The sequence below is a fragment of the Poecilia reticulata genome, chromosome 18 (genome assembly GCF_904066995.2).
Source record: "Poecilia reticulata chromosome 18, P_reticulata-male-v2, whole genome shotgun sequence".
Taxonomy (NCBI): Eukaryota; Metazoa; Chordata; class Actinopteri; order Cyprinodontiformes; family Poeciliidae; genus Poecilia; species Poecilia reticulata.
In genome coordinates this window covers 24554484-24581435 of record NC_088847.1, presented here as the reverse complement: position 1 = coordinate 24581435, position 26952 = coordinate 24554484, and the positions used below count along the sequence as shown (strand labels likewise).

The 26952-nt window shown below is 50.3% G+C and overlaps 3 protein-coding genes across 7 annotated transcripts; 2 read left to right on the top strand and 1 right to left on the bottom strand.

The window, feature by feature from the left end:
- LOC103460307 (ICOS ligand-like) lies at nucleotides 1-13609 on the bottom strand. 3 transcript variants are annotated; one of them, XM_081599289.1, is made up of 6 exons: nucleotides 13459-13609; nucleotides 5569-6169; nucleotides 2034-2323; nucleotides 1585-1946; nucleotides 365-724; nucleotides 1-249 (listed from the first exon to the last, which is right to left on the bottom strand). In XM_081599289.1, the coding sequence occupies exons 4-6, from the start codon at nucleotides 1655-1657 to the stop codon at nucleotides 29-31; spliced, it is 654 nt and encodes a 217-aa protein (XP_081455415.1). In that variant the 5' UTR covers nucleotides 1658-1946; nucleotides 2034-2323; nucleotides 5569-6169; nucleotides 13459-13609; the 3' UTR covers nucleotides 1-28. The 3 variants fall into 3 exon arrangements, with proteins under 3 accessions (XP_081455415.1, XP_081455416.1, XP_081455414.1); XM_081599290.1 differs by lacking the exons at nucleotides 5569-6169; nucleotides 13459-13609 and adding an exon at nucleotides 2400-3786; XM_081599288.1 differs by lacking the exons at nucleotides 5569-6169; nucleotides 13459-13609 and having other exon boundaries at nucleotides 1585-1943; nucleotides 2034-3786.
- Nucleotides 4500-13211, top strand: cnga1b (cyclic nucleotide gated channel subunit alpha 1b). The gene is made up of 15 exons (XM_081599287.1): nucleotides 4500-4591; nucleotides 8357-8463; nucleotides 8578-8649; nucleotides 8735-8788; nucleotides 8866-8988; nucleotides 9061-9165; nucleotides 9760-9866; nucleotides 9946-10120; nucleotides 10532-10668; nucleotides 10750-10922; nucleotides 11186-11311; nucleotides 11514-11666; nucleotides 11745-11976; nucleotides 12048-12223; nucleotides 12304-13211. Exons 2-15 carry the CDS (start codon nucleotides 8375-8377, stop codon nucleotides 12544-12546), a joined length of 1965 nt encoding a protein of 654 aa, XP_081455413.1. The 5' UTR covers nucleotides 4500-4591; nucleotides 8357-8374; the 3' UTR covers nucleotides 12547-13211.
- On the top strand, nucleotides 13599-25880 carry nfxl1 (nuclear transcription factor, X-box binding-like 1). Of its 3 annotated transcripts, none has more exons than XM_081599284.1 (25): nucleotides 13599-13766; nucleotides 14145-14301; nucleotides 14372-14557; nucleotides 14634-14743; nucleotides 15529-15659; nucleotides 15776-15820; nucleotides 15903-16036; nucleotides 16144-16229; nucleotides 16345-16420; nucleotides 17425-17522; nucleotides 17712-17826; nucleotides 17902-18026; nucleotides 18750-18872; nucleotides 18966-19056; nucleotides 20361-20481; nucleotides 20549-20705; nucleotides 20774-20865; nucleotides 21625-21646; nucleotides 21906-22028; nucleotides 22100-22254; nucleotides 22326-22395; nucleotides 23111-23215; nucleotides 24692-24772; nucleotides 25177-25230; nucleotides 25353-25880. In XM_081599284.1, exons 1-25 carry the CDS (start codon nucleotides 13614-13616, stop codon nucleotides 25536-25538), a joined length of 2796 nt encoding a protein of 931 aa, XP_081455410.1. In that variant the 5' UTR covers nucleotides 13599-13613; the 3' UTR covers nucleotides 25539-25880. The 3 variants fall into 3 exon arrangements, with proteins under 3 accessions (XP_081455410.1, XP_081455412.1, XP_081455411.1); XM_081599285.1 differs by lacking the exon at nucleotides 13599-13766 and adding an exon at nucleotides 13802-14075; XM_081599286.1 differs by lacking the exons at nucleotides 22326-22395; nucleotides 24692-24772; nucleotides 25177-25230; nucleotides 25353-25880 and having other exon boundaries at nucleotides 23111-23204.
- The last annotated feature ends 1072 nt before the right edge of the window (nucleotides 25881-26952 follow it).

The window sequence follows — 26952 nt, the reverse complement described above, 5'->3', positions numbered from 1 at the left end:
TGAAGTTAAAATCTTTTATTGAAAAAAATCACTGGGAACAAACTACAGCTTCAGGAAGCAGAGGTTTCCTGAAAGGCTGTTCCAGCTCCTGCAGCTCCAGAGGCGGTCCAGCAGGGGGCTCTGCTGACCTCTGACGCCTACAATGTTTTATGTAAATGTAACAAATAACTACACCTACAGGAACAAGTAATACTAGCAGAGCATAAATGTTTTCATCCTTTTTCTCTCCTCCGTTTTCATCCTGTTTCCCTGCAGAACAGAACCAGGAGTTAGTCTGATCCCACTGAAGATCATCATCATCATCTGATCTGAGGTCCAGAACCAGGAAGGTGCTGGAGGTTCTGATCCAGAGGCAGATACTCACCTGGAGTAGCAGGAGGAGGAGGAGGAACAGGGGATGAAGCTACAACCAGGTGGATGGTGCTGATGAGCTCCATTGATCTGTTTCTCCCAACTCTGCACTCGTACGTCTTGCTGTCATTAGTTGTCACATTCCTGAGAACCAAAGACGCGTTTCCGTTTTTCAGTTGTCTGTCCTGCAGATCCACCCGGTCCTCGTAGGAAGAGCCAAAGCTCAACGATCCAGACTGATTGGGTCGTAGATAAATCAGCCACTCATCATCATCTTGTTTCTTCCACTCAGCAGCTTCTGGATCCTCGTTACCAGGAGCTTCACACGGCAGAATCACATCCTGTCCAGGTTCTGCTGTTCTGTTGAGCTCATCTGCACAAAGCAGAGAGGTCAAAGGTCAAACAGGAACTCTGAACCTGACAGAAAATCTGCCCTCGTATTATCAAATCAGTTTATTTTATAGACGTATTGTTGATCTTTTGAGAAGATGGAGAAATTTTAATGAAATTTAAAAACCCGAGCTGGGCGGACGCCCATATATGGGCATCAGCCCAGGGCTGTCAAAATATTATAATAACAATAATTTGTAATTATTGGTTGATTTTTGTGACAGACACTGGGCTTACTGGAATAACAATGAACTTGTTTTCAATGTGTTTATTAATAATAATAATAATAATAATAATAATAATAACTGAACTGAAACACAAAATGCTAAATAGAAAGGATAGCATAGAATAGTCAGAAAACAGTTATAATTTATACATTTAAGAATAATTAGAGAAACATCTTCAGTAAAATGATCTGCAACCAGAAAGTAGAAATATAATATGACTTAAACAAGGATAATAATGTTAGGTTATAGAGTTATGAAAGATTGATTTAAAGGGGAAAGACTTTGCTTTTTTGTTTTTCAAATAAATGAAAACCAAACATTAAGCTATAATTTGCTCAGCTTAATATTCAGCTCAACACACCGATCATTTCTGTCCTTCAATCATGATCCAGACTCAGAGGCCCCGGGGCCGTCTGGGGGCCCCAGTCCATCCCTGCTACACCAGACCCACCTGGTTCTACCAGGTCGGGTTGGAGACCCGGCAGAGCCCACAGAGGCCCAGAGAGAACAAGAAGCAACTTTACATATTCAACGACGGCGAAGGAAACGATTCTCAGCAGAGTGAAAAGTTTTCACGTTGAATCAAACGGCACTTTGACAGAACCAGGAAGCAAACCTGCAGCAGCGAGCGCCACGAAGCTCAGCCAGCGGATCAGGACCAGCGATGCTCCAGCCATCTTCTCCTTCATCAGTCGCTAAATGTCTCCAACAGATCTGCTCTTCCTCCTCTAGAACGACGGTCCGGCTAAAATGGCTGAATGACACGCTGAACAAAATGGCTGCTCCACTCTGACGTCACATTTCATGACGTAGCTTTAAAGGAGCCGGTCTGAACGCCTTCCACCATTTCCTCCTGGAATATTCTGATCGGTTTCTCATCATTTCGTCGCTTCATGTTCTCGTCTCTGTCCAGCCAGAGCCGACGCCTCAGTTGGACTGAGATCCTGGTCAGACCCATCAGGAACACCAGCAGCTCTGCTTCAATGCACAGCAGACGTCATTTTAACGCTCAGCTTCATCTCTGAACATGAACCAACCGCTGCCCTGATGTCATAAATATCTTACCTTCTCACCTTCAGCAGATCCATTTTAAGGTTCTGATGCAGGCGCAGCTTCTGTCCCACTGGCTGCTGCTTCCTGCTGGCAGCAACATCCTGGAGGACTGATTTGGTTATTCATCAAGGCGTTCCCTACCTGCACAGAGTCAGCAGCCTCCACCAGGTAGACTCAGGCCAGGAGGTGGACCAATAGGAGGCCAGCGTTCGGCCTGCGGGTCAGATCCAGCCAGCAGCGCCTCATGGGGGGAACGATTCAACAGCCAGTCGTACTTTTCCAGATGTGAGCGAGTGACAGGCCTGTCGTGATGAACAATAAATCAATAAATCGCATCATAAATGATCTAAATCTAATGATTATTGAAGGGCAACATACAGACTTCATAATCTGAACTCTTTTGGTTGAATGTAGTTTTTATTTCCACTTTGGTTTTGATAAGTTGTTTCTCCACCATTAGCACGTTTAGCAGTGAGTGAATGAGGATGATTGACAGCACTAAGACCCTCCTCCTGGTTCTGATTGGTTGGTTTGGTGCATTACAGTAATTCAGGAAGCAGATGGAGGAGATTGATTGTTTTCACAGATTATCTGTCTCATAACAAACTGACATGGTGACAGCTTTAACAAACATGGAGAAAACTAGGGCTGCTGTAAACAAATATTTTAGTAATCATCGATTATTCTTACGATTAATCAGGTAATCAAATAAAACATTAGTAAATCTTCCATAACAGCAGTATTACTATCGTATGTCAACATCAGTCCAATTTTTCACATTTGAGTTAACAATAACTTTTCTGTAGTTTAGAAAACTAACCTGTAATAATAACAGCTCACTTTCTAAGTTAACCTGAGGAAAAGTTATTCAAAGATCTGAAATCATATTCAGTGTAATAATAAAGAAGCTTCTAAAAATGTCTGTTATCCAGCTTTCACCTGCAGTCAGTTTACCAGGTGAACTCTCACCTTCCCAGACATTCATAGCTTTGTGTTCATGTTAGCGACGGGATTTGACTCCTTAGTTCGTCACACAGAAACTCATCTACCAGCTCGGTGACGTCACGTGGTGCTCCGCCTCCCATTTGTTGCGACCGGGACGATATGAAATAAATTTTACGGTTCGTCTGTAAAGCTGCTCTTACACTGTAAGCATCACAGGTGTTAGCTGTGCGCGCGCGTGTGTGTGTGTGTGTGTGTGTGTGTGTGTGTGTGTGTGTGTGTGTGTGTGTGTGCGCGTGTGTGTGTGTGTGTGTGTGTGTGTGTGTGTGTGTGTGTGTGTGTGCGTGTGTGTGTGTGTGTGTGTGTGTGTGTGTGTGTGTGTGTGTGTGTGTTATTTGAATAATTTACCACCAGAGGGCGCTGCCTCAGCAGCAGCTGACAGGAAGTCAGAATGTAAATATTATTGTAACCCAGATATGAGGAAACATTTCTGGAGCCTCAGGCTGAACGACGGACTCTGATTGGTCGACGCTGCCTCTGCTTCGTTTAACTTCATCAGCCTCGTTAACACACTCAGATAATTCCCAGTAAGCCAATCAAAGCTGCCGCCCCACCGTGTGTGTGTGTGTGTGTGTGTGTGTGTGTGTGTGTGTGTGTGTGTGTGTGTTATTAGTGTCCAGCGCTGACTCAGCAGGATTTCTGTAATCCAACCATCCTCACTTTTCACCCCTCCTCCTCCTCTACCTCACTTTCTGAGATTCTCTCTTCTTCTGGGTCGTTTTCCCTCCATCATCATCATCATCATCATCATCATCATCATCATCATCATCATCTCGCCCCTCCACCTGCTGATAACATTCAGCTGATTTAAACACACAGGAAGGTTCTGACCCAGAGCTCCACCTGCAGACCTGAACCTGGATCCTGGTTTAACTTGCCCAGTCTCCAGGTCCATCCGGGTCCATCCTGGTCCAGTCCAGGTCCATCCCAGTCCATCCCAGTCTCCGGGTCCGTCCCGGTCCAGTCCATCCTGGTCCAGTCCAGTCCATGCGGGTCCATCCTGGTCCAGTCCAGGTCCATCCCAGTCTCCGGGTCCATCCCGGTCCAGTCCATCCAGGTCCAGTCCATCCAGGTCCATCCCAGTCTCCGGGTCCATCCCGGTCCAGTCCATCCAGGTCCAGTCCATCCAGGTCCATCCCAGTCTCCGGGTCCATCCCGGTCCAGTCCAGGTCCATCCCGGTCCAGTCCATCCCGGTCCATCCTAGTCCAGTCCATCCCAGTCTCCGGGTCCATCCCAGTCCAGTCCATCCCGGTCCAGTCCAGGTCCATCCAGGTCCATCCCAGTCTCCGGGTCCATCCCGGTCCAGTCCAGCCTCAGACGTATCATCCCTGCTATAATCCGTTTATCCCTGTCAGGGTGACGGAGGAGAGACTCCTGCAGGAACCGCTGCTCCTCTCCTTCTCCCGTTTTCTCCCGTTTTCTCCTCATCTCTCCTCTCTGGGTTCCTCCGGGCGTCGGGGTGTTTATGAGGCTCTGCGTGGGGGGGCGCCCCGCTGTTTCCATGGTGATGAGTTTGGAGGGCAGTCGGGGGATCTAGGCCGCATAACCCGGGATTATCAGCTGACAGGTAAGGAGATAACGGGCAGAGGGACCAACGGACAGATTCATGGATATTCATCGTCTGTTAGCCTGACCTGAACAGAACCGGTCCAGTTAGTCTGACCTGAGGGAACCGGTCCAGAGGGAACCGGTCCAGTTAGTCTGACCTGAGGGAACTGGTCCAGAGGGAACCGGTCCAGTTAGTCTGACCTGAGGGAACCGGTCCAGTTAGTCTGACCTGAGGGAACCGGTCCAGTTAGTCTGACCTGAGGGAACCGGTCCAGTTAGTCTGACCTGAACGGAACCGGTCCAGTTAGTCTGACCTGAGGGAACCGGTCCAGTTAGTCTGACCTGAGGGAACCGGTCCAGTTAGTCTGACCTGAACGGAACCGGTCCAGTTAGTCTGACCTGAGGGAACCGGTCCAGTTAGTCTGACCTGAGGGAACCGGTCCAGAGGGAACCGGTCCAGTTAGTCTGACCTGAGGGAACCGGTCCAGTTAGTCTGACCTGAGGGAACCGGTCCAGTTAGTCTGACCTGAGGGAACCGGTCCAGAGGGAACCGGTCCAGTTAGTCTGACCTGAGGGAACCGGTCCAGTTAGTCTGACCTGAGGGAACCGGTCCAGAGGGAACCGGTCCAGTTAGTCTGACCTGAGGGAACCGGTCCGGTTAGTCTGACCAGAGGGAACCGGTCCAGTTAGTCTGACCTGAACGGAACCGGTCCAGTTAGTCTGACCTGAGGGAACCGGTCCAGTTAGTCTGACCTGAACGGAACCGGTCCAGTTAGTCTGACCTGAGGGAACCGGTCCAGTTAGTCTGACCTGAACGGAACCGGTCCAGTTAGTCTGACCTGAGGGAACCGGTCCAGTTAGTCTGACCTGAGGGAACCGGTCCAGTTAGTCTGACCTGAGGGAACCGGTCCAGAGGGAACCGGTCCAGTTAGTCTGACCTGAATGGATCCGGTCCAGTTAGTCTGACCTGGAGGGAACCGGTCCAGTTAGTCTGACCTGAACGGAACCGGTCCAGAGGGAACCGGTCCAGATGTTCTGCTGCTCTGGAAACCAGCAGATCCAGACAGGAATCTTCATCAGGTTGGAGTCGGACAGGAACGACTGCAGGAGAACATGACGGTCAAACCTCCATCAGAACTTCCTGTGGAAATAATCTGCTTTAAAAACGTCTCAAATATTCAGATTTATTCATAAACCAAACATATAATCTGTGTTTTATGGGTTTTTAGCTGAAACTTGGACTCTGAGGACAGCAGGGATGAGGAAGCAGAGTTCAGATGGATCACCACATAACATCCAGGATTTATCTCTACCTTGAAGGACGTTGTCCTCATTTTCTGTGTATAGGGAAAACACATACAAATCTCGGTCATTTTGACCCGAGGACAACAGGAGGGTTAAGTGGATTTAAAACGTATTTCAGCCTCCAGATGTTTCCTCCATGGCCCTCAGTGGCTCCATCAACCTGCTGGGTTCAGATTAGCTCTGACATTTAGCTCCAGATGTTCAGATCCTTCCAGCGACTCAAACCTTCACGTTTCCCATCATGCTCCTCAGTTTATCCTGCAGTCGGCGTCTGTATTCAACAACAACAAACCTAAAGCAAAAATCATTAGGCAACAAGTGCTATGCCAACATAGCATTTAGCAGAGGCTAATGCTAAGGAGCCATACCATTCCATCAGCCAGAAGCTAACTCTACAGCGGTACATGGTAATAGCACTTTAGCATTAGCTTCTGCTATCTCCCACCATAGCATTTAGCAGAAGCTAATGCTAAAGTGCTATCCCACCATAGCATTTAGCAGAAGCTAATGCTAAAGTGCTATCCCACCATAGCATTTAGCAGAAGCTAATGCTAAAGTGCTATCCCACAATAGCATTTAGCAGAAGCTAATGCTAAAGTGCTATCTTCCACCATAGTGTTTAGGAAAGGCTAATGCTAAAGTGCTATCCCACCATAGCATTTAGCAGAAGCTAATGCTAAAGTGCTATCTCCCACCATAGTGTTTAGCAAAGGCTAATGCTAAAGTGCTATCCCACCATAGCATTTAGCAGAAGCTAATGCTAAAGTGCTATCCCACAATAGCATTTAGCAGAAGCTAATGCTAAAGTGCTATCTTCCACCATAGTGTTTAGGAAAGGCTAATGCTAAAGTGCTATCCCACCATAGCATTTAGCAGAAGCTAATGCTAAAGTGCTATCCCACCATAGCATTTAGCAGAAGCTAATGCTAAAGTGCTATCCCACCATAGCATTTAGCAGAAGCTAATGCTAAAGTGCTATCCCACCATAGCATTGAGGGCTACGGTTACAGTTAGCCCTTTCAAAACTGAATTATCGTTTCACATCTTATCCAGAAAACCTAATTTAGGGGAAGTTAAAGTTTTCAAAGTTAGCAAACCATCTAAAGCCCCACATGTAAAATTAGCTGTGCTGCTAGCGCATTATCAGATTAGCAGAGATCCCACCCCTGGACTAGGCCGTTCCAGCCCCTGAGTCTGATCTGAAACATCCCATAATACTTCAGGCTGCTGTCCTGCTGGAAGGTGAACCTCCAGCCCAGTCTCATCTGATTTTTCTCCATCTTGATGTTCCATCAGCTCTGATCAGCTTCTTCATCCCCACAGCATGATGCTGCCACCACCGTGCCTCACTGTGCAGGTGGTTTGTCACGCTGAACCAGAAAAAGCATTGGGAGACTTTGGCTCCAGTTTTCTGGAGGTTTGCTTCGTCTCCTGGGTGGGTTCTGGTGAACAGAACCTCTCATCTTATGATGTCTCTGATGGAGGTCCAGGTGGTCCGTCCTGCTGGTCCGTCCTGCTGGTCCGTCCTCTCTCCATGTCCAGATGTTCATTGATCAGAGGTTTGATGGTCAAAGCCTGGATGTCGTTATAGAACCAAACCCGGCGTTAAACAGAACCAGAACCTCCTCCTGACCTGCTGCTGGGTTCCGGTTCTCTGGAGAACCTCTGAAACCAGAACCAGTTGCTGAAACCAGAACCAGCTGCTGAAACCAGAACCAGCTGCTGAAACCAGAACCAGTTGCTGAAACCAGAACCAGCTGCTGAAACCAGAACCAGCTGCTGAAACCAGAACCAGTTGCTGAAACCAGAACCAGTTTCTGAAACCAGAACCAGTTGCTGAAACCAGAACCAGCTGCGCCTGGACTGAGGCGTTGATTCCCAGGAGACCAGAACACGGCAGTCCTCTGTCATCTACAGGAGACTGAAGTCCTGACGTTTGACCTCTGACCCCTGAGGGTTCTTCAGAGACAAAGGACACTCAGGCATTTCTGGATGAGACGCTGTGTTGGTCTGTCCGGCTTATCAAACCCTATAAACTGCATTCCCTGAGGCCAGACACACTCGAGCTAAATGCCTCACCAGCTGCAGTCCAGTTCTGCTGAGCTCTGATAACGAGCCAATAATGGATCAATAATGGATCAATAATGGATGTCTGAGGGAGGCATTAAAAGCTGCAGGACGGCGGGTCTTAGAGGAATCCTGCTTCAATCTGCTGTTTCATCACTGATGAATCAGAAATGATGAACAATTAGAAACCTTCAGTCTTTGCTCATATTGTGATCAGTGAGGTTACATTAGAGGAGTCATGCTCAGGGATGATTGATTTTAATTTTAATAATTCATGTAGATCAGTTATGATCAGGATCCTGAAACTGGTTCCAGTTCAAATTCACCAGAAAAACCAACATATTCTCTAAAAGCCACCAAAACCTGAACGGTAAAGTAGATTTTAACCAAGAGCAACGTTCCTCCCTCTCAGCAGACCAACTGTGTCACCATGGCGAAGGTAGCACCGCTAATCCCCAGCATCGTGCTGCAGGACATGGAGGAGGAGGCGGAGCCAGGTGACGTCACAGAGGGGCTCAGGTGAGTTTCTCTCAGTCCTGGCAGAAAGGAAGGGGAAACAGCAGGCCTGGATGGCCCTCCTGGCCAGCAGGGGGCAGTATCAGGGCTGGACCCTGATGTGTAGCTGTTTTCCAGGAGACCCCAAAGAGCCGGAGCTGGAGCTCTGTTCAACATCAACAACAGCAACAACAACGAGGAAGAGGACGAGTAAGAAACATTCATTTAGATACAATTCATCAAGAAGACACCAGGTCACTTGCAACTAATGATAATATTTTAATCTGCTTCTCAGGGAGGAGAAGAAGAGAAAGAAGAAAGAGAAGAAAGAGAAGAGGGAGAAAAGAGAGTAAGTCTGACTGCTTTTCATCAGGACGGTGATGATTGATGTGGATTTCATCAAAGTTCAGTTTCTGTCTTCCTCAGGAAGGAAAAGCAGGAGAAAAAGGAGAGGAAGGAGCAGAAACAGAAGGAGAAGGAAGAGAAGGAGAAGGAGAAACAGAAAGAGAAGGAGAAGCTGGAGAAAGAGAAGAAGGCCAAGGAGGAGGCGTAGGTTCACCGGAGCTCTGAAACCATGAAACGACGCCTCATGATTCACAGGCCGATGTTTTCTGTCTGCAGGGCGAGAGAGATCACAGTGATCGACCCAGCTGGGAACACGTACTACCACTGGCTCTTCATCATCACCATCCCAGTCATGTACAACTGGACCCTGATCATAGCCAGGTACCAGACACAGCAGGGAAGCAAGGTCTGTCAGCATCAGGTTCCTGTAGAGTCCAGCTGAACACGAGGTACCATCTGGTCCAGTCAGTCTGAGACCGCAGCCAGACGAGGGTGGAGCGGTGCCTTCAGATCAGGAATGACTCGACTGAAGGAGTTTCTCTTGCTCAAACTGTAATATGCAGGCAACACCAGTCTGCCAAGGTGGAGATGACGGGAAATACCAGCACCTACTTCATCACGGGGCATTGACTCGAGAAGAGTCAAAGGTTGATCTGTATCCTCTGTCTGACTACGGTCCTGAACCAAACCAAGGAACTGGCTGACAGGAGGAGAGTAGAGAAGCCATCAGCTGAAACTAGCTCCATCTAACTGGGAGGGTAACATAAATGCAGTTTGAAAGTCCGTCCAAGCCTTTGACTGCCTCTAGTCAAGGCCAGTCAGTGGAAACCAGGAATACTCTAACACAGGGATGGTACATTCAAGCCCTACTTTTCACTGCCAGTCTTAGATTCAGCTGTTGGAGATGTTCACAGCTGGACCGTCTCCGGGTCTAACTGTCATATTCAAGAAGTCGTACACTGTGTCTGTTTTCAGGGCTTGTTTTGAGGAGCTTCAGACCGACTACCTGATCATGTGGTTCGTTGTGGACTTAATCTGTGACATCATTTATATCATGGACATGGTTTTCAGAACCAGAACAGGTCTGAATGCACTCCGACTCATATAATCAAGCAATTGTTTTCACACCTGTGTACTAACGAAGCATACATGTGACCGTAGGTTACCTGGAGCAAGGTTTACTGGTGAAAGACGAGCAGAAACTGCGTGAACGTTACATGAAAACCTTCCAGTTCAAACTGGATTTGGTCTCCATGATTCCCACTGACATCCTGTACCTCATTCTTGGTGTCACCTACCCTGAGATCCGCCTCAACAAGCTTCTAAGGTTCAATAGGTAACCGAGACTCTCACTTGTTCATCAACATTTGAGTTTCTTGACACAAGTAGTGGGAAATGAATCCAAGCACAGATAAAATGCCGACCACCGTATTCATGGAAACAGTCTTAACACTTTATTATCTTAGAAAGTTCAAACTTCAGTTGGGTCCATTGGTGTCTCCACTGGACCCACGTTTTCAAATAATTCCCTTCAGCTAGCCATCATTCAGTCTCAAGATCATTATAGGTAAATCTTTGTGATAATATTGCTGAAAAATGTAATCCATACACCTTCAGCTCCGAAGTTGGGACCACAGTGTGCAGGGGTGGGTTTAGTCCATAATGTAGTCAGCCCTGTTTTACTCCAGCAGGAGCTTCTAACTTCTGGATCTCTGAACCGGTTTCACTTCCTGTGCCTCCATTTCAGGATGATGGAGTTCTTCCAGCGCACTGAGACCAGAACCAATTACCCCAATGCTCTACGCATCTCCAACCTTGTCATGTACATTCTCATCATCATCCACTGGAATGCCTGCCTCTACTACTCCTTCTCCAAAGCCATCGGTAGGGCATGTTGCACATGTTGGTTCCTCTGAAATGTCTTTGTAATTTATTCTAACTCTACTTACCAATTTTTCCCTTCAGGTTTTGGTTCTGACAGGTTCGTGTATCCTGACCCGACGGATCCTGAGTTTGGCCGTCTGGTGAGGAAGTATGCCTACAGTATGTACTGGTCCACGCTAACGCTCACCACCATTGGAGAAACGCCGCCCCCTGTGGAGAACTCAGAGTACTTCTTTGTTGTGACGGACTTCCTGGTGGGTTATTCCTCACAGAACCATTGTTTCTATTTGCCTTTATTCCTAGTTCTGTAATATTGGTGTGTGTTATCCATCTTTATGTCTTACTTCATAAAGATGGATGTCTGTGAAAATGCACCTTCCCTGATAAAAGCTTGAAGCTTTGTTTCAGCTTGTGGTTCCGGATGCGACACAGAAATCCTAAACTCTTATCAAAGCAATGTGAAGTCTAAAGACCGAGCTGTCAGAAATTATATAAATGGCTTGTTCCTGTTCTCCAGGTGGGTGTGCTGATTTTTGCCACCATTGTCGGTAACGTTGGCTCGATGATCACTAACATGAACGCTGCCAGAGCCGACTTCCAGGCCCGGATCGACGCCATCAAGCAGTACATGAGTTTCCGAAAGGTGGAGTTTCCTCTTCATGGGCTTCTCATTCCGTAAATCTATTCAAAGTTATCTACTTGAAGGAACTGGTTTGGGAGATCTTCCAACATTTGTAAAGTTAATCAGCAAACATCCTTAAACATCTGTACCTGTGAACCATAACTGTATTTCTTCTTGTCAAGGTAATGGACTTATTCTAAAACCTTTTCTTCTTCCTCTGTAGGTAACTAAAGACCTGGAAAAGCGAGTGATTAAGTGGTTTGACTTCCTGTGGACCAATAAGAAGGCTGTGGATGAGCGAGAGGTTCTGAAGTACCTTCCTGACAAGCTAAGGGCTGAGATCGCCATCAACGTACATCTGGACACCCTGAAGAAGGTCAGTTCCTGCTTCAGGTTCCTCTTTAGACGGAAGGATACAGACCTTTGGTAAAGATTCCTCTGGTTGCTTCTGCAGGTCCGGATCTTTGCGGACTGCGAGGCTGGTCTGTTGGTGGAGCTGGTGCTGAAGCTGCAGCCGCAGGTCTTCAGTCCAGGAGACTACATCTGCAAGAAGGGTGATATCGGCAGGGAGATGTACATCATCAAGGAAGGGAAGCTGGCTGTGGTTGCTGATGATGGGATCACACAGTTTGTTGTTCTAAGTGAAGGAAGTTACTTCGGGGAGATCAGTATCCTGGCTATCAAAGGTGAGAGGTCATGATGGACCGGAGGTCTCTCCTACTGAACCACTAGAAACCCTTCCTCTTGGTGTCAACAGGTAGTAAGGCAGGAAACAGGAGGACAGCTAACATCAGGAGCATCGGGTACTCCGACCTCTTCTGTCTTTCCAAAGACGACCTGATGGAGGCGCTGACAGAGTATCCAGACGCTAAAGCTCTGCTGGAGGAGAAGGGACGGCAGATTCTGATGAAGGATGGACTGCTGGATCTGGAGGTATGGCCACAGGATGTGGCTTAGGGCACGTGGCTACTAAAGTGTTCCTGAAAGTAAAATATTCTCTATTGGTCCACTAGTTGGCAGCCCAGGGCCCAGACCCCAAAGAGATCGAGGACAAGGTGGACAGGATGACGAGCAACCTGGACACGCTGCAGACCCAGTACGCCCGGCTGCTGGCAGAACACGATGCGACTCACAGCAAACTCAAACACAGAGTCACCCGGCTGGAGAAGAAGCTGGCGCCGCCACGGGAGGACGCACCTGGTGATGCTCCGCCCCCTCCCACACCTGAGACCACCAAAGAAGAAGAGAAGAAATAAGAAGATGGTGGAGGACAGAAGAACTTGAGTTTTAGTTTGAGGATAAAAGGACTTGAAGGAGACGAGAAATTAGATGAATCCATGAATTCAACAAGATTCAAATTAAAGTTAATAAATATGTAATTGTGGATCCTTAGATTTAAAGTCCTCTGAGTTAACGACTGTACAGTATTAATGCCCCGGTGCTGAGGAGCCCAGGGAACACGTCCTGTTGGAAAGGAGCGAATCCTGAAGGACGCAGCTGTCCAGAGGAGAAGGTTTCACCTGCATGTAGTGTTTCTTCCTCATGTCTGAGACTAATTACAACCCAAACTGTTGTAATTACTATGTAACATGTGAAACAGTACATTGGCTGCTAGCTTGTCTGAACGTAGTGCAGAATCTTCACCCTGAGACCTGAAAGCCAGTCGGTCTGAGGTTCATCCAGAACTGCCTGAGCGCTACAAACCCTCTAGATTTAAGAACATGAATTCAACCTATGTCCACTTTTTCCAGGCATGCTTTAGTTTCCCGTTTATCTGCTGCAGACCAGAACCAGAGACCTGTTCCTCCTGACCCAGGTGGATTCAGAACCAGGTCTTCTGGGCTTTAACTGATGCTTCCTAATGATGCAACATGTGATGGAGAAACTGTGCTGAAATAAATATATTTTATAAGAAAGTTAACACCGGCTGCTGTTCATTTCATATCCTGCTAAATACTATAGATAGAAAAACTACAAGCATGAGCATGGAAAACAGCATTTAAATAAAACATTTTAGCTTATGTTTTGTAATAATGACTGAAAACCCGATTAGATTTTATTGTAAAAATATTTAATATAACATCTTCCCCAGCTTTCTGTGCCCTCCCTAGCGCCCCCTGGCGGCCCCGATTTGAAAAACTCTAGTCAAATGAAGTAGGTTCACTAACTTCCACCAGACGGAGAATCAGGGTGCACTTAGTTTGCCAGATGAAGTTGGTTTTACTGCAGGGAAACAGATTTATTCAGATTTATTTACCCAGCAGAGAAACACACATGCGCAGATACAGAATGACACGTCACAGATTGTGTCTTCAAGCGCGAGATGGGTAGAGTTATGGGAGACGTAGTTCCAACCTCACCAGTGGTCTATGAGGATCCACCCCATAAAGAACTACAAGGCCCAGCATGCCCCTGCCGGTCAGTGCGCATGCGCAGCGGTGAGCGGCATCCAGCGGCTGCTCTCCTCTCTGCTGAGGTGAGTTTTCCTTCTTTCTGCGGCTCTTCTGTTTGTTTCTGAGCTCCGAGGCTGAAGCTGCTGCTGCCGCTGCTTCGGCTAACTGCTCTGTATGTGCTTATGAGGCGGTTACCGCCGGGGTTCGGCTGGTTCCGACGGCTCTCATCCGAACCTCAACGGCTGTTAGCTTGTCTCTGTTAGCCTGGCTGACAGGTAGTGTGACCCCGCTGGTTTAAGCCGGTTCCGAGAAGAAACGGCCCGGTCCGGGACAGAGGTAGAACCCAGGCTGGTGGTGGGGTCCATGTGGAGCCGAACCGAGCCCAGTTTCAGGTCCACACACACCTGGCGCATGCGCACTGGTCCAGTTAGCTGTAACCCCAGGTTTTTCTGTCTGTACAGTCTGGAGGCGTTGCCATGGAACCGGCCTGGAGACAGCAGGGCAGGGGTCGGGGCCGGGCTCAGGAGGGTCAAGGTGAGAGGCCCCGCCCCCTGCAGAAGGACAGGCCCGGGGTCCCAGCAGGACGGGGAGAGAAGACGAACCCTGGACCTGCCAAAGGTGATGAAGATCTGGGAGCCCTGTGGGTCAGAACCAGTCCAGGACCTCAACTGTATCCCTCTCTACGCAGGTGAGTCCGTACAGTCCAAGTTCGAGGAGATCCGGAGGTCCAACCAGGCCGCAGCCCAGCGCCTGGTGGAGAGCCGGGTCAGCTCCTCTTCCTCCGATGAAGATAATGACGACGATGATGATGATGGAGACGGACAGAGAGGAAGGATCCTGGAGTCCACCTTTACCTCCTACACCAGCCAGACAGGTGAGCCCAGTTCTGCTCTGCGTGGGACCACTGTCTGGTTCTGCTTCAGGTTCTGACCCGTTCTCCCTCTGATCAGGCGGCGATGCGTCGGCTCTGACCAGAACCGGCCAGTACCTCAGCGACATGTTCCAGTCCGGAGCGCTCACCTGCCTGATCTGCATCGCCTCGGTCAAGAGGACGCAGCCGGTAGACCCACGCACCCTCACACACACACACACACACACACCTACCTACACACATCTACACACACCCCCTCACACACACCTACACACACACACACACACACACACACACACACACACACACACACACACCTACCTACACACATCTACACACACCTACACACACACACCTACACACACACACACACACCCTCACACACACCTACACACACACCTACCTACACACATCTACACACACCCCCTCACACACACCTACACACACACACACACATGCACCTACCCTCACACACACCCTCACACACACACCTACACACACACACAAACATGCACCTACCCTCACACACACACACACACACACACACCTACACACACCTACACACACAAACATGCACCTACACACACACACACCTACATACACACATCTACACACACCCCCTCACACACACACCTACACACACAAACATGCACCTACACACACACACACCTACATACACACATCTACACACACCCCCTCACACACACACCTACACACACAAACATGCACCTACCCTCACACACACACACACACCTACATACACACATCTACACACACACCCCTTCACACACACACACACACTCAGGGTTTACTCCACCTATCAGTCTGAACTCAGGGTTTAATCCTCTGTCAGTCTGAACTCAGGGTTTACTCCACCTATCAGTCTGAACTCAGGGTTTACTCCACCTGTCAGTCTGAACTCTGGGTTTACTCCACCTGTCAGTCTGAACTCTGGGTTTACTCCACCTGTCCAGGTGTGGAGCTGCTCCGGCTGCTTCTCCCTCTTCCACCTGCCCTGCATCCAGAAGTGGGCCAGAGACTCGGTCTTCCTCATCTCCTCTGCCACTGATGAAGACTTTGGTCAGAAGCAGCATCCCTGGCCCTGGTGAGGAACACAGACTGCTACGGTTTTACCGTTTCATCTGATTGTAACTCAGATCACCCTGTGGTGCGTTCACTGCCTGCAGGAATGTTCTAACTCTCCTCATTTTCTCCCCTCAGTCCAAAGTGCAGAACCGAATATCCTCCCAGCGCCACGCCCAACAGGTAGGGCTTTACTTTGACTGGTCCAGAGTCTGGCTCTGAGGTTCTGACCCACTGGGCCCTCTGGTCTCTGTGTTGCGTTCAGGTACATGTGCTACTGCGGGAAGCTGCAGGACCCTCCAGCCGACCCCTGGCTGGTTCCTCACTCCTGCGGCTCCATCTGCCAGCAGGAGCTCAAACCCAGCTGTGGACACACCTGCCTGCTGCTCTGTCACCCTGGTAACCGCACACACCTGGTTCTGATGCTGGTTACCGACCACAACCAGTCCTCAGTCAGGGCGCCATGGCAACCAGCCTAAACCCGCACCGTCTCTGCGTGTCTCCAGGTCCATGTCCACCATGTCCAAAGATGGTGTCCGTGTCCTGCTTGTGTGGCAAAGCTAAGCCCCTCCCCCGTCGCTGTAGCAACAAGGTAGCTGTCTGAAGGTGGTCGTGTCAGGCTCCTATGAGTCGTCAGTATGTTACCTGTTAGACAAGGCGGCCATCTTGTTTCTGCCTCAGTTTTACATTGTTTTCTCTGTTTCCAGTCCTGGTCCTGCCAGCAGCAGTGTGGGAAGCTGCTGGGCTGTAAGCAGCACACCTGTACCCAGCTCTGTCACACAGGTAAACACACACCTGTACCCAGCTCTGTCACACAGGTAAACACACACCTGTACCCAGCTCTGTCACACAGGTAAACACACACCTGTACCCAGCTCTGTCACACAGGTAAACACACACCTGTACCCAGCTCTGTCACACAGGTAAACACACACCTGTACCCAGCTCTGTCACACAGGTAAACACACACCTGTACCCAGCTCTGTCACACAGGTAAACACACACCTGTACCCGGTGGTGAAGAATATTGCGGCCTAAATCTTCCAGGTGTGAATATTAGCATTAGCATGCTAACCCCTCAGGTTGCATGTTTTCCATGTCAGTCCCTTTAATTTCAGGATTTTTCTAGATGGAAACAGTTTTGAGTCTTTTAAACCAATAATTGTCATAAAATGTTCCCCATTTTCCTGACAGGGATGAATATTGTGTCACATCAGATGTTTTCCACTTTGGCCATCCATGTCATTCAACTATAACGTAATAATATGCATCAGAATCAGAAACCAAGGACTTTGTTAGCTAGTTTCTCCAGTCTGGAAGGACACCGAGCTTCTGCTAATATTTTTTGTGTTTAGCTTTTAGCATGTGTTTATGCATCCTTTTTGTTCTTACCACCTCTTCTGCTAGCATATTGATGTGTTTGGTGATATTGTAGCTGAGATTCTTGTTTAGCGAATTAGTGATCAGTGAACCTAGCTTTTGGCTAGCTGACGATGAGTACTGCACATTTTAGATGCATTCTCTAATTCAATCATGGCAGCCATCTTGACAAATGTCCACTAAAAAAAACAGAAAAAATAAACACAAGATCAAGAAAATATATGATTTCTGTGGTTTGGCACCGCACAAAAAAACTATTTTCATGTTGACCATCTTGAAAAATACAAAAAGCAAAAAATTATGTTTTTATGAGTCTCTGTTCCCAGTTAGATTCTTATATCAGCCTGTGAAACATTGTTGTGACCTCAGACTGACCGTCTGTGTGTGTGTGTGTGTGTGTGTGTCAGAGTGCCCCCCCTGTCCCAGGGTCAGCCTCCAGAGGTGTGTGTGTGGACGGCAGACAGCAGAGCGGCCCTGTGCCAGCCCCCGCTGGACCTGCCAGCAGGTATTGCTGCAGTACCAGTTCCAGCCACCAGGGGGATCCAGAGCTCTATCGGCTCATCCTCATAGGAACAGACTAACGCAGCTCTGACGCCCCCTGCTGGCCAGAATCAGAATATATATAAGGTCCCATTGGGTCCAGTTGACCCAATGGGACCTGGATCGGGTTTCTGACCCAGTGTTTGTGTGTCAGGTGTGTGGAGCGCAGCTGTCCTGTGGGAACCACACCTGTGAGGAAGTGTGTCACGATGGAGCGTGTCCTCCATGTCCCCGCTCTGTCAGCAGATCCTGTCCCTGCGGGAAGACCAGTAAGAGACACGCACCGGGTTCTGCTGCGGTCCGGTTCTGGTTCTGGTGTTGAACTCATGTTTGTGTGTGTGTAGAGTCGTCTCTGCCGTGCACAGAGGAAGTGCTGCCCTGTGGCGACACGTGTGACCGCCGCCTGTCGTGTCTGAAGCACACGTGTTCGATGCGGTGCCACCGAGGGAGCTGTGAGACCTGCAGACAGGTCACACACACACACACACACCGTCTCTCTCACACACACACACACACACACACACACCGTCTCTCTCACACACACACAGTCACCAACACACACACACTCACACACGCACACCGTCTCTCTCACACACACACACAGTCACCAACACACACACAGTCACACACACACACCGTCTCTCTCTCACACACACACAGTCACCAACACACACCGTCTCTCTCACACACACCGTCTCTCTCACACACACACACACACTGTCTCTCTCACACACACCGTCTCTCTCTCACACACACACAGTCACCAACACACACCGTCTCTCTCACACACACCGTCTCTCTCACACACACACACACACTGTCTCTCTCACACACACCGTCTCTCTCACACACACACAGTCACCAACACACACCGTCTCTCTCACACACACCGTCTCTCTCACACACACACACACACTGTCTCTCTCACACACACACTGTCTCTCTCACACACACCGTCTCACTCACACACACACTGTCTCTCTCACACACACCGTCTCTCTCACACACACACACACCGTCTCTCTCTCTCACACACACAGTCACCAATACACACCGTCTCTCTCACACACACACACACACACTGTCTCTCTCACACACACCGTCTCACTCACACACACACAGTCACCAACACACACACACACACACACACACGTGGTGCAGCAGCAGTTGCAGTACCGCTGTCGTCCTGCAGGAGGTGGACAAGGCGTGCCGCTGCGGGCGCCACAGGAAGCCGATGGCGTGCCATAAGGAGTACCTCTGTGACGCCAAGTGTCCTCAGACCAGGAACTGCCAGAGACACCAGTGCAGGAGGAAGGTCAGAGGTCGCCTTCAGCCCCTGCCCCCCTCACCTGCTGACCAGGTAGCATTCTGGTTCAAACTCACTTTCCCATGATGCTCTGTGTCTCAGTGTTGCCCTGGTAACTGCCCGCCCTGCGATCAGATCTGTGGTCGGACTCTGGGCTGCCGGAACCATAAGTGTCCCTCCGTCTGTCACCAAGGTAACGGCATCGATCAGTGATTCTTTGATCAGCTGAAAAACTTCCAGGTAAATTTTCTCCATCTGTGACTCTGTAACTTTAGAGGGGGAACTTCCTGTTTCACCTTTCCTGCTGTAGTTTTTCCTTCCACTCAACCTTCCAGTTATATACTGGATGACGGCGCTCTGTGCTGCTTCTCAGCTCAGCAGTTCTGACCAGGAGTATTTGGACCAGAACATGAACAGAACTAATCTTTGTTTTTTTATTTCTCTCAGAAACTAAATTTCTGTTTTCCATTCAGAGTTCAGATTAAAGGCTTCGTCTCCACGGTAACTGGAGGTCGGGCTGGGTTCTGCTGCGGTTCTGTTGATCCGGTTTCTCCTGGTCCCTGTGACCCGAGTTACCGGGTCTAATCCGGTTCCAGAGCCTCCAGAACCTCCTCTGGCTGTCGGGTCGGTTCTGGCTGCTCTGCTGAGCCTCAGCTGGAAGGCCACAGGTTGACCTCTGACCCCTGACACCTTCTGCAGCTCATTGAACTGACATTTCCCCCGACTGATAAACACACACACACACTGACACACACACACACACTGAGCTGAAGCAGAGAGAGTGTGTCAATCAGTGTGTGTGTGTGCGTGTGTGTGTTTGTGGGTGTCAGTCAGTGTGTGTGTCAGTCTGTGTGCGTGTGTGCGTGTGTGTGTGTGTGTGTGTGTGTGTGTGTGTGTGTCAGTCAGTGTGTGTGTGTGTCAGTGTGTGTGTGTGTCAGTCAGTGTGTGTGTGTGTGTGTGCCTCCATTGTTCCTGATAAACCATCTCAGCCTCTGATTGGCTCCCAGCAGTGTGCGGCCGTCTGCGTGCTGATTGGCTGCTCTGACCTTTCCGTTGCCGCGGCGACGCCTGACCGATAAGAGCTGAGCGCGTGGCGCTTTGTGTTTGTGTGGACCTGGTTCTGGTTCTGATGCCGGATCGGTCTGGTTAGTGAGTGTGTGACCTCTGACCTCTCTCACTGCAGCGTTGACGTGAGCCGGATCAGAACCAGAACCCGTCTGTTATCTGGAGCAGGCGAGCCGGTCCGATCAGCTGCTGCCTCTGAGGCATTTCAATGAGCCCTGCAGTGGTTCTGACCGGGTCCAGACAGAACCGGCTGGGACCGGACCGGTTCTGATCACAGACCTGAGCCTTCTCCTCCAGGTCCATGAAGTTCTGTTGAGGTTCTGGACCAGAATTCATCCTTGGTTCTGGCCCAAAAGTTTTAGTCAAGAATATTCTGGTTCTGATCCGACTGAAGGCGGTCCGGTTCCTGACCCGGTTCCTGTCCGTCCCCAGGAAGCTGCTACCCATGTCCAGAGACGGTTCCGGTCCGCTGCAGCTGCGGCTCGTCGGTTCTGGTGGTTCCGTGCGGCCGGGAGCGCAGCACCAAGCCGCCCCGCTGCAGGGAGCCCTGCAGGTAGGTGTGGTACCCAGCGGGCGGTTCCGGAGGTCCGGCGGGTCGTCAGCGCTGTCTCTGCCCGCAGGCTGCCCCCCAGCTGCCACCACCGGGACGGGGAGCCCCACCGCTGCCACCCGGGGCCCTGCCCGCCCTGCGCGCGCCCCTGCCTGCTGCCGCTGCCCGGCTGCTGCCACGCCTGCCCTCAGCCCTGCCACGACCTGGTTCTGGTCCGGTCCCAGCAGGTAGGCCCCTCTGACCGGGTCTGAACCGGCTCCGATCGGAACCGACCGCTCTGCCTCTGTGTGTTCAGGTCCAGTTGGCCGGGCCGTGGGAGCAGCCGGCGGAACCGACCTTCATGAAGAAAGCGCTGCCCTGCCCGCCCTGCCAGGTCCCCATCCCCACGTAGGTACCGACCCGGTTCTGGTCCGGTCAGACTGAAACGGCACCGCTATAAACTGAGTTACATCACAGTGTCCATGAGGCGGATCTAGTCTCTAGCTCTATGCTCTGCCTGTTTTAACCAGAACCATCTGGTTCTGACTGAACCCGACCCAAAGCTGGAAGCTGCTGAGTCAAACTGGGCCTGAAGCCAGATGAACAGCAGTCAGGTTCTGCTGGGCCCGGTTCTGTCATGACCCATTAGGGCTGGCGGCGCTGAGGCCGCCTGCCGGTTCTGATAGCAGTCATTAGTTCACCTCCGACCCAAACGGCAGCCGTCTGGTTCTGGAGGCCCCGCAGCAGCTCCCATCCTGGTTCTGGTCCAGACTCCCAGCTCTGTCACTGCCTGGTTCTGGTTCTGATTTGGAGCTGTGCTCAGTCGGACCCTGGAGGTTGTTTGTCCTGTGAGAACAAAGTTCTGACTCCCTGCCAGGCCCGGATCTGGACCCGGTTCTGTTTGACCTCCCAGCCGGATCAGAGGGACGGTGGCGTCAGCAGCTGGAGGCGGGCCTTCAGAACCGCTGTGATCCGGGTCCAGAGCAGAGCTCAAGCTGGGTTAGGTTCTGGCCCGGTTCCTGGGCTCTGCTCAGGCTGCAGAGCGGTAACTGGGTCAGAGGTTCTGGTCAAACAGAACCAGAACAGTTCTATGGTTGAAACGGACCAGACCAAGGTCCAGAACCATGTGGACCGGACCGTCTGATGGTTCCTCTGCTTGTGTTTCAGGTCCTGCTTCGGGGAGCATGAGGTAAGAACCAGAACCAGAACCTGTTGACTCTGCAGCAGAGTTCTGCTGAGTCCGACTCGTCGTCTCGGTTCCGGTCCGTATCCTCCTCCTCCTATCTGTCCATCTCTGCTGTCGGCTCTTTGTTTTCTGTTCCTCGCTGTAAATGTCAGCCTCCCAGCTCCTCTATCTGCTGCGACCTTCCCTGACCTTCCCTGACCTTCCCTGACCTTTGCGTCCCGCCCCGTCTGCTGCTCCAGCTGCTGGTTCTGTGTGTGTGCAGGTGAGCCCGGTCCCGTGTCACCGTCAGGGCCGTTTCTCCTGCGGTCGGGCCTGCGGGCGCCCGCTCGCCTGCGGGAACCACAGCTGCAGCCGGGAGTGCCACCTGGTTACCAACGGCAACCAGGTGAGCTCACCTCTCATTGGTCAGAGTGCAGCAGGAAGGGCATCCTGTTAACCAATCGGATGTCCCCGCAGTGTGAGGCGTGTGAGGAAGGCTGCGGTAAGCCCCGCCCCCCCGGCTGCCCCCACCCCTGCCCCCGCCCCTGTCACCCCGGCGACTGCCCCCCCTGCAGCCAGATGCTCCGCCAGCGCTGCCACTGCCGGATCAGCACGCTCTACCTGGAGTGCAGGTGAGTGGGGTTTCCATGGCAACGCCGTCCATCAGGGCCGTGCTGGGTCTGAACCAATCAGCTGTCTGCAGGAAGCTGACGGTCGCCGACGAGCCAACCAGGATCCAGCTGGGCTCCTGCAGCAACCAGTGTCCTAAAGAGGTACACACACACAGGGGGGGCTTCTGATTGGCTCATGCATGTGGAGCATGTGCTCTTAAAGGGCCGGTGACACGGAAAACCAACTCATGTTTTAATGTTTTTCCCTCATCAAAAACAAACCTGCAGTGCTGCTTTGATTCTTTCGTGCTCGATAAATCCTGTAATCTCCATGGCAACCACTTAGCTTTCATAAACGCCTGATTGGACGTAGCCCCGCCTTCGAGACGCAGCTCCTCCCCCCCTCAGCTGGTGGATCTGCTGAGCTCTGATGGAAAGGAGCCATGACTTCCTGGAGGCGGAGCTTCAGAAACAGCAGGAGCTTCTAAATGTATTGGTATAGTTGTTAGCATTTTCCTAACTACTGAAGGTAACAGTTACTGGATTAGGCCATAAAATGGGTGTAAAACACGAGACCGGCCCTTTAAAGGTTTCTGCCTGTTGGAGCGAGTCCAGAGCTGCAGCCAGTCAGAGGGCAGGATGTTTGGAGGTGGTCAGAAGGTGGGGGGGGGGGAGTCTCAGACCTCCGGAGCGTCTGATCTAACAGCCGTGTTTAGAGACACATGGTTTGTTTTCTCTGCCTTCACTGGACCAGAACCCTCAGGCTGGACCCGGTTCTGTTGCTCTGCTCTGTCTGGAGCGCTGACTCTCTCTCTCTCTCTCTCTCTCTTTCTTTCTCTCTCTCTCTCTCTCTCTCTCTCTGTGTGTGTGTGTGTAGCTGAGCTGCGGCCATCGCTGCAAACAGGTGTGCCATCCAGGTGTGTGTGAGGAGACGTGTCAGCAGAAGGTGAAGCTCAGGTGTCCATGCAAGAGGATCAAGAAGGTAAACAGTCACCAACAACTTCCTGGTTCTGGTTCTGGTTCCTGTCTGATGAGTGGAGACGCTGCTGGAGGCCAGCAGGTCAAAGGTCAACACAAGAAGCATCAGTTTAACCATCATGTCCCTCTGGGCTGGTTTCTCAGCCCCTGTTGGTCACAGCGATCAGCTGGTAGCTGAGCTAATGTTTCATTTGGTGCCTTAGCATTTAGCTTTGAATAAATCATATTTTCCAGATAATTTCTAAAGCTTTAATTTGCTGCTTTGTGTTGAAGTTTTGGTTTGTCGACTGTAGAATTCCTGAAGTAGTTCAACGTTTTGTTCATGCTCTTATAGCGTTTTAGCTTCAGCTAACTCTAAATACTGTATCGGTATAGCGCTTTAGCATTAGCTAATGCCAGATACCATGCTGGTTTAGCCCCGTAGCATTAGCCAATGCTAGATGTTGTTATAGCGCTTTAGCATTAGCTAATGCCAGATATCATGTTGGTTTAGCCCCGTAGCATTAGCCAATGCTAGATGTTGGTATAGCGCTTTAGCATTAGCTAATGCCAGATACCATGCTGGTTTAGCCCCGTAGCATTAGCCAATGCTAGATGTTGTTATAGCGCTTTAGCATTAGCTAATGCCAGATATCATGTTGGTTTAGCCCCGTAGCATTAGCCAATGCTAGATGTTGGTATAGCGCTTTAGCATTAGCTAATGCCAGATACCATGCTGGTTTAGCCCCGTAGCATTAGCCAATGCTAGATGTTGTTATAGCGCTTTAGCATTAGCTAATGCCAGATATCATGTTGGTTTAGCCCCGTAGCATTAGCCAATGCTAGATGTTGGTATAGCGCTTTAGCATTAGCTAATGCCAGATACCATGTTGGTTTAGCCCCGTAGCATTAGCCAATGCTAGATGTTGGTATAGCGCTTTAGCATTAGCTAATGCCAGATACCATGTTGGTTTAGCCCCGTAGCATTAGCCAATGCTAGATGTTGTTATAGCGCTTTAGCATTAGCTAATGCCAGACACCATGTTGGTTTAGCCCCGTAGCATTAGCCAATGCTAGATGTTGGTATAGCGCTTTAGCATTAGCTAATGCCAGATACCATGTTGGTTTAGCCCCGTAGCATTAGCCAATGCTAGATGTTGGTATAGCGCTTTAGCATTAGCTAATGCCAGATACCATGTTGGTTTAGCCCCGTAGCATTAGCCAATGCTAGATTTTGTTATAGCGCTTTAGCATTAGCTTCCATTAAATACCATGGTGGTCTTTTGCGCTTTAGCATAACTGTTTACAATTAGTCCTTTAGGGTTAGCGCAGCTAACTGTTAGCTAGCAGTGCTTAACTTTATGGTTGTTAGATGGGAAATTATCCAAATTATGGGAAATTAAAAAGGTGGGAAATAAAACCCTTGTTGACGTCATAAATCTGCATAAACCAGCCTCCTGATTGGCTGAGAGCGTCATGTGACCTCCAGCTGTCCTTTCAGGAAGTGATGTGTTCTCTGGCGGCTCAGAGTGAACTTCAGTGTGACGTCGTCTGCAAAGACCAGAAGAGGAAGGCCAGCCAGGTACACACACCTGGAGACACACACACACACCTGGAGACACAAACCTGGAGACGCACACACACACCTGGACACAGACACACACCTGGAGACACACACACACCTGGAGACACACACACCGCTGGAGAGACACACACACACACACCTGGACACAGACACACACCTGGAGACACACACACAGCTGGAGACACACACACACCTGGAGACACACACACACCTGGAGACACACACCTGGAGACACACACACACACCTGGAGACACACACACCTGGAGACACACACACACCTGGAGACACACACACCTGGAGACACACACACCTGGAGACACACACACCTGGAGACACACACACACCTGGAGACACACACACCTGGAGACACACACCTGGTCTGACTGTGTTTGTTCTCCAGGTGAAGGAGGCGGAGCAACAAGCCGCTCTGGAGGAGGAGCAGAAGAAGCTTCAGGTCAGTCTGGAGGACAGCCGGGTTCTTAGAGGGAGGTTCGGTTCTGCTGATCCGACCTCTGGTCCATTAGCCCGGTTCTGGTCCGGAGCTTTCATCCTGCCGTTCTCCCTCTGCTCCACCAGGAGGAGCTGGAGGCCTTTGAGAAGCGGCGAGGAGGTCGGAGGTCAAAGCGGCGCGGCCGGAGGGAGGAGGTGGACGAGGAGCAGGAGCGAGCCAGGAGGTGGAGGAGGAGGTGCGCCTTCCTCCTGCTGCCACTGGGGGGCGCTCTGCTGTCTGCCGCTGCCTACTACCTGCTGAGCCAGGCCTGAGGGGTCAAAGGTCACCCCTTTCATCCAGAAGCTGCAGGGCGGTTCATGTTTTCTTCTTCTTCGATTTAAATGAATCCTCCAGATCAGTCGCTGGTCCTCCAGCTGGTGTTTCTTCCTCTTTTTCTTTATTTCCTGTTGTAACTTTTCTTGTGGATCAAACTGAAAATGACCCCTGGACTGAAAATGACCCGTGGAGCTCCACAGGAGGTCAGAAGGTCATCTGTGTTCAGACCAATCAGAGACGGCCGTTTCACACAGTACTGGAGAAAAATGGTTTCCTGTAACGTCTTTATTCTTTCATGATTTTCTTTCTGTTTTTGAGAAATAAACCATAAACTATGACCTTTGACCTCCATGCTGCCATCATTGACCATCATGACCTGCTGACCCCAGCGGTCTGGTTTAAATCTGACCTTTTCGTTGACCCGTCTGGACCTGCAGCCGTCGGCCAGCAGGAGGCGACGATGAGCAGAGAAGTCAAAAGCAGCAGAACGTCCTGGTTCTGCTGGGTCCAAACAGAGACCCGGGTCCAAACGCTGATGGTTCTGCTGGAACCTGCTGGTACCGAGGTCCGTTATGTAATCCGTTACAATCTGACGAGTCCCTGATGAAGGCCAAGGTTCTGGTTCTGGTCCACACCAACCCGGACCAAACCTTCAGAACATCAGAGATCGACCCAGCACTGGTTAGTGGGTCTCTAGATCAACTGGGTCTGACTGGGAAAGGCTGAGGAACCGGACCGACCCGGAACCAGAACTTTATCAGTTCTGGACAGTGAATCGTTTCCTCAGTGAGGTCCAGTCTGTCGGGACGCGACGCCAGACTGGAGCAGAGATCTGAACATCCCAGTTTAAATCCAGACTGGTTCTGGTTCTGACGGTCCAGAACAGAGCCGAGTTCCCAGCCTTAATCTGGATGCAGATTAAAACGGTTTGGATCAAAATCCAGAACCTGACCCGGTTCTATTGGACACCAGAGTCGAGATCTGAATCCTGGTTTTAATCCAGGTTAAAGTCCAGAACCAGAATCGGACTCAGTCCAGAACCAATCTAGATCTGAGCTCAGATGATCCTAGACCAGAACCAGTCCAGACCCAAATGTTCACATCAATCTAAAACTAATCTGGATCTGGATTTAAATCCAATCTGCTTTCATCTGGGTTCTGACTTGATCTGGAATCTGGTTTAGACTGAGGTTCTGATGTTAGGACCAGGATCCATTCATCAGGAACCAGTTCCTGAGTTTGGACCCGGATGTCCAACCTGAGTTTACACTTAATCTGGATCCAGACTGAATCCAGACCTGTAACCGAGTCGGAACCGACCCAGAGCTGATTCCGTCTGCTCTCTGAATTAATATGGATCCAGATTTAAATCTGGAGTTCAGAACCAGGTCCAGATACTGATCCAATCTG